The 4,150-nt window shown below is 68.6% G+C and overlaps 1 protein-coding gene across 1 annotated transcript in view; it reads left to right on the top strand.

Moving 5' to 3' along the window:
- The window catches only part of AURANDRAFT_70889 (hypothetical protein), a gene marked incomplete at both ends in the record, with an annotated part of 61,863 nt that overhangs the window by 24,681 nt on the left and 33,032 nt on the right, over nt 1–4,150 (top strand). The window contains 2 exons of the mRNA XM_009035491.1: nt 83–1,021; nt 1,130–3,141. Of these exons, the coding sequence (XP_009033739.1) occupies nt 83–1,021; nt 1,130–3,141 (2,951 nt within the window). The remainder of the gene's footprint in view (nt 1–82; nt 1,022–1,129; nt 3,142–4,150) is intronic.

Raw genomic sequence — 4,150 nt, forward strand, 5'->3', positions numbered from 1 at the left:
CAAGGAACGCCAGGACCTGGAAGCGAGCCTCGCGGAGCGTCACAAGAACGAGCTCGCGGCCCGGGACGCCGCCCACGCCGAGGCAGTTGCGGGGCTCCAGTCGCAGCACGACAGCAAGGTCGCGTCGATGCAGGAAGGCCACGCGGCCACTCTCGCGTCGGCGACCGAGATGCTCGCTCTGGAGAAGGACCACGATCATAGCAGCGCGCTCGTGGCTGCTCTCCGCGCCCGCGACGACGAGCACGCGAAAGCGATGGAGGGTCGCGAGAAGGAGCTCGCCGAGAAGCACGCCGCAGCGCTCGCCGAGCAAAAGGCGTCGCTGTCCGGCGCCCACGAGAGTAGTCACGCGGAAACCGCCGCGCGACACGAGGACGCCATGGCGACGCTGCAGCGCAAGCACGAGACGGAGCTCCAGTCCGCGACGGCTACCCTCGAGGTCGACAAGGACCGCGAGCGCCTCGAGGCCGTCCGTGAACGTGACGCGGCCCACGCCAAGGAGCTCCAGGACCTCGAAGCGAGCTTCGTCGAGCGGACCCGGAGCGAACTCGAGGCTCGAGATGCCGCGCACACGAAGGCGCTCGCGGAGTTGCAGATGCAGCACGAGAACAAAGTCACATCAATGCAGGACGGCCACGCGGCTTCGCTGGCATCGGCGACGGAGATGCTCGCGCTCGAGAAGGACCACGATCACAGCTCGGCGCTCGTGTCCGCGCTCCGCGCTCGCGACGACGAACACGCCACCGCCATGGAGGCCCGCGAGAAGGAGTTCGCCGAGAAACACGCCGCGGCACTGTCCGACTTGCAAGAGAGACACAAGAGCGACCTCAGCTACCTCAAGGAGAATCACGAAGGGGAACTCGCCACCGCCGTCGAGTCGGCGGCGTCGGAGAAGGATCGCCACATGCGGTCTGCGCTCACCGCGCAGAGCCAGGAGCACGACACCGCGCTCGCTCGAGCCATCGCCGAGCGCGAGGCGGAGCTCAAGGCCCTCCACGAGACCGAGCTCGACGCGCGAGCCGATGTTCACGCCCGAGCCGTCGAAGCCGCCGACGACGCTCACGCCCGAGCCGTCGAAGACGTCCTTCTGGCGGCGCAGAAACAGGCTGCGCGAGATGAAGCGAGCTTGCAGGAGACGCACCGGGCCGAGCTGGCGGCCGAGCAGGAACGGCACCAGGAGATGCTCTCCCAGGCCGCCCACGAGTACGACGCGGCGGTCAAGGCGACGCTGAGCGAGAAGGACGAAGAGCACGCCAAGCTCCTCGCGGACGCGGAGTCGAGCCTCTCCGCTTCGGCCGCGTCCCAGCTGCGGGAGGCGGACGAGAGCCGGCGCCTCATGGCGCTTCGCGCGGCGTCGACGATGGCAGACAGCGTCCTGACTCGAGGCTCGAAGCACGGCGTCCTCCGGAGCTTCCGCGTCTGGGCACTGTACTCTCGTCTGTCGGGGGCCGCGGCGTCCAAGGACGTCGACCACGACGTCGCCTTGCGCTCCGCGGTCACGCAGACGCGCAAGGCGTTGATGCGGGCGGGCGGCATGAACGCCATGGCCAAGGCCGCGAACCACCTCTTCCGCTACCGACGGCATCGCGCCTGGACCCGATGGCGCGAGGCGACTTTCGCTCACAGGGACCAGGAGGCACAGCGGTCCTTGGCCGACTCGCACGAAAAGGACCGCGCCGCCGCGAGAAGCGAGCATACTATGGCTCTCGCCGACGCGGTCAATACAGCCGAGACCGAGAAGGAGCGACAGCATGCGGCGGCGCTGGAGGCTGTGCTGAAGCAGAAAGAGGAAGAGCTCGCCGCGGCCCTCAAGGCTCAGACCGACGCTTTCGAAGCGGAGCTCGAATCGCGCGAAGCCGAGATCCTCGCGAAGCACAAGGCCGCCTTGAAGGAGCAAGCGGACCGACAGGCCGCGGAGATCGACGAGGCTCTGGCGGCTCACAGGCAGCAGCAGGATATGCTTCGATCCAAGCACGAGACCGAGCTTGCGTCGGCGACGGAGATGCTCGCGCTCGAAAAGGATCACGACCACAGCGCAGCGCTCGTGTCCGCGCTGCGGTCCCGGGACGACGAACACGCCGCGGCGATGGACTCGCGCGAGAAGGAGCTCGCCGAGAAGCACGCGGCGGCGCTCGCCGAACAAAAGTCGTCGCTGTCGAGCGCCCACGAGGCCGCGTTGGCGGAGGTTCACGGCCAGCACGCCGAACAACTCGCGGCCCAGCAACGCAAGCACGAGGCCGACCTCCAGTCGGCGACGGCGACCCTCGAGGTCGACAAGGACCGCGAGCACTCGTCGCGGCTGACCGACGCCATGAGGAGCCGCGACGACGCCCACGCGAAGGAACGCCAGGACCTGGAAGCGAGCCTCGCGGAGCGTCACAAGAACGAGCTCGCGGCCCGGGACGCCGCCCACGCCGAGGCGGTCGCGGGGCTCCAGTCGCAGCACGACAGCAAGGTCGCGTCGATGCAGGAAGGCCACGCGGCCACTCTCGCGTCGGCCACCGAGATGCTCGCGCTCGAGAAGGACCACAGCCACAGCTCAGCCCTCGCTGCGGCCCTTCGCGCCCGCGACGACGAGCACGCCAGCGCCATGGAGAGTCGCGAGACGGAGCTCGCCGAGAAGCACGCCGCGGCGCTCTCGGACCTGCGGTCGTCGTTGGCCGCCGCGCACGACGCCGCCGCCGCCGAGACCGCCAAGGACCACGAGGAGGAGCACGCGGCGCGACAGCGCAAGCACGAAGCGGAGCTCGCGTCGGCCACGGAGATGCTCGCGCTCGAGAAGGACCACAGCCACAGCTCGGCGCTCGTCGCGGCGCTGCGCGCTCGGGACGACGAACACGCGAAAGCGACGGAGGACCGCGAGAAGCAGCTCGCCGACAAGCACGCGGCCGCGCTCGCCGAGCAGAGGCAGATCCACGAGGCCGACGCGCAGTCCGTCGTCGAGGTGGCGAAGGCCGAAAAGGATCGCGAGCACTCGACGAAGCTCGCGGCCGCGCTCCGGGAGCGCGACGAGGCCCACGCGAACGAGAGCGAGGCGCTCAAGTCCAGCCTGAAGGACTTGCATCGGAGCGAGCTTGGCTCCCGAGACGCGGCGCACACCGACGCCGTCAACGAGATCAACGACCGGCACAAGAGCGACCTCACGTATCTCAAGGAGAATCACGACGCGGAGCTTTCCGCGGCCGTCGAGTCCGCCTCGTTGGAGAAGGATCGGCACATGCGCTCGGCTTTGACGGCTCAGAGCCAGGAGCACGACGCGGCACTCGCTCAGGCCATCGCCGAGCGCGAGGCGGAGCTTCGGGCTCTGCACGACCAGGAGCTTGCCTCGCGCGGCGATGCCCACGAGCGAGCGACCGAGTCGGCCGCCGAGGCTCACGCGCGCGCGCTGGAAGAGGAGCGCAGGCGTGCGGCGGGAGAGCTGCAGTCTGAGAGGGCGACGATGGACACGCTCCATCGTGCCGAGCTAGAATCAGAGGCCGAAAGGCACAAGGAGACGCTCTCCCAGGCCGCGTTTGAGTACGAGCAGGCTGTCAAGGCGACGCTCATAGAAAAGGACGAGGAGCACGCCAAGCTGCTGGCGGACGCCGAGTCGAGCCTGTCGGCTTCGGCCGAGGCGCGCCTGCGGGAAGCGGACGAGCTTCTGCGTTTTACGGCGTTCCGGGCGGCGTCGAAGATGGCCGACGGTGTCCTCACTCGCGGCGCGATCCAGGGCGTACTTCGCAGCTTCCGAGTGTGGGCGATGTACACCCACATGGCCGGTGTGGCCTCTGCCAAGGAGGTCGACCACGACGTCGCCCTGCGCGACGCGGTCACTCATACCCGCAAGGCGTTGATGCGGGCGGGCGGCATGAACGCCATGGCCAAGGCCGCAAATCATATCCTCCGCTACCGTCGGCATCGCGCCTGGGCCAGGTGGCTCGCCCAAGCCCATCTAGAAAGACATCTTCTGTCCGCTGCGACGAAGCATGCGGCGGCCGTGGACAGGGCCGTCGACAGCGCCGAAACGGAGAAAGATCGTCTGCACGATGCAGCGCTTCAGTCGCGCGAAGACGCATATGAAGCCGAGCTCAAGGCGAGGGCCGAAGCTCACGCGGCCGAGCTCCAGGCGAAGGCAGACGCTCACGCTGCCGAGCTCGAAGCCAAAGCCGACGCC

The sequence above is a fragment of the Aureococcus anophagefferens genome (genome assembly GCF_000186865.1).
Source record: "Aureococcus anophagefferens unplaced genomic scaffold AURANscaffold_3, whole genome shotgun sequence".
Classification (NCBI taxonomy): Eukaryota; class Pelagophyceae; order Pelagomonadales; family Pelagomonadaceae; genus Aureococcus; species Aureococcus anophagefferens.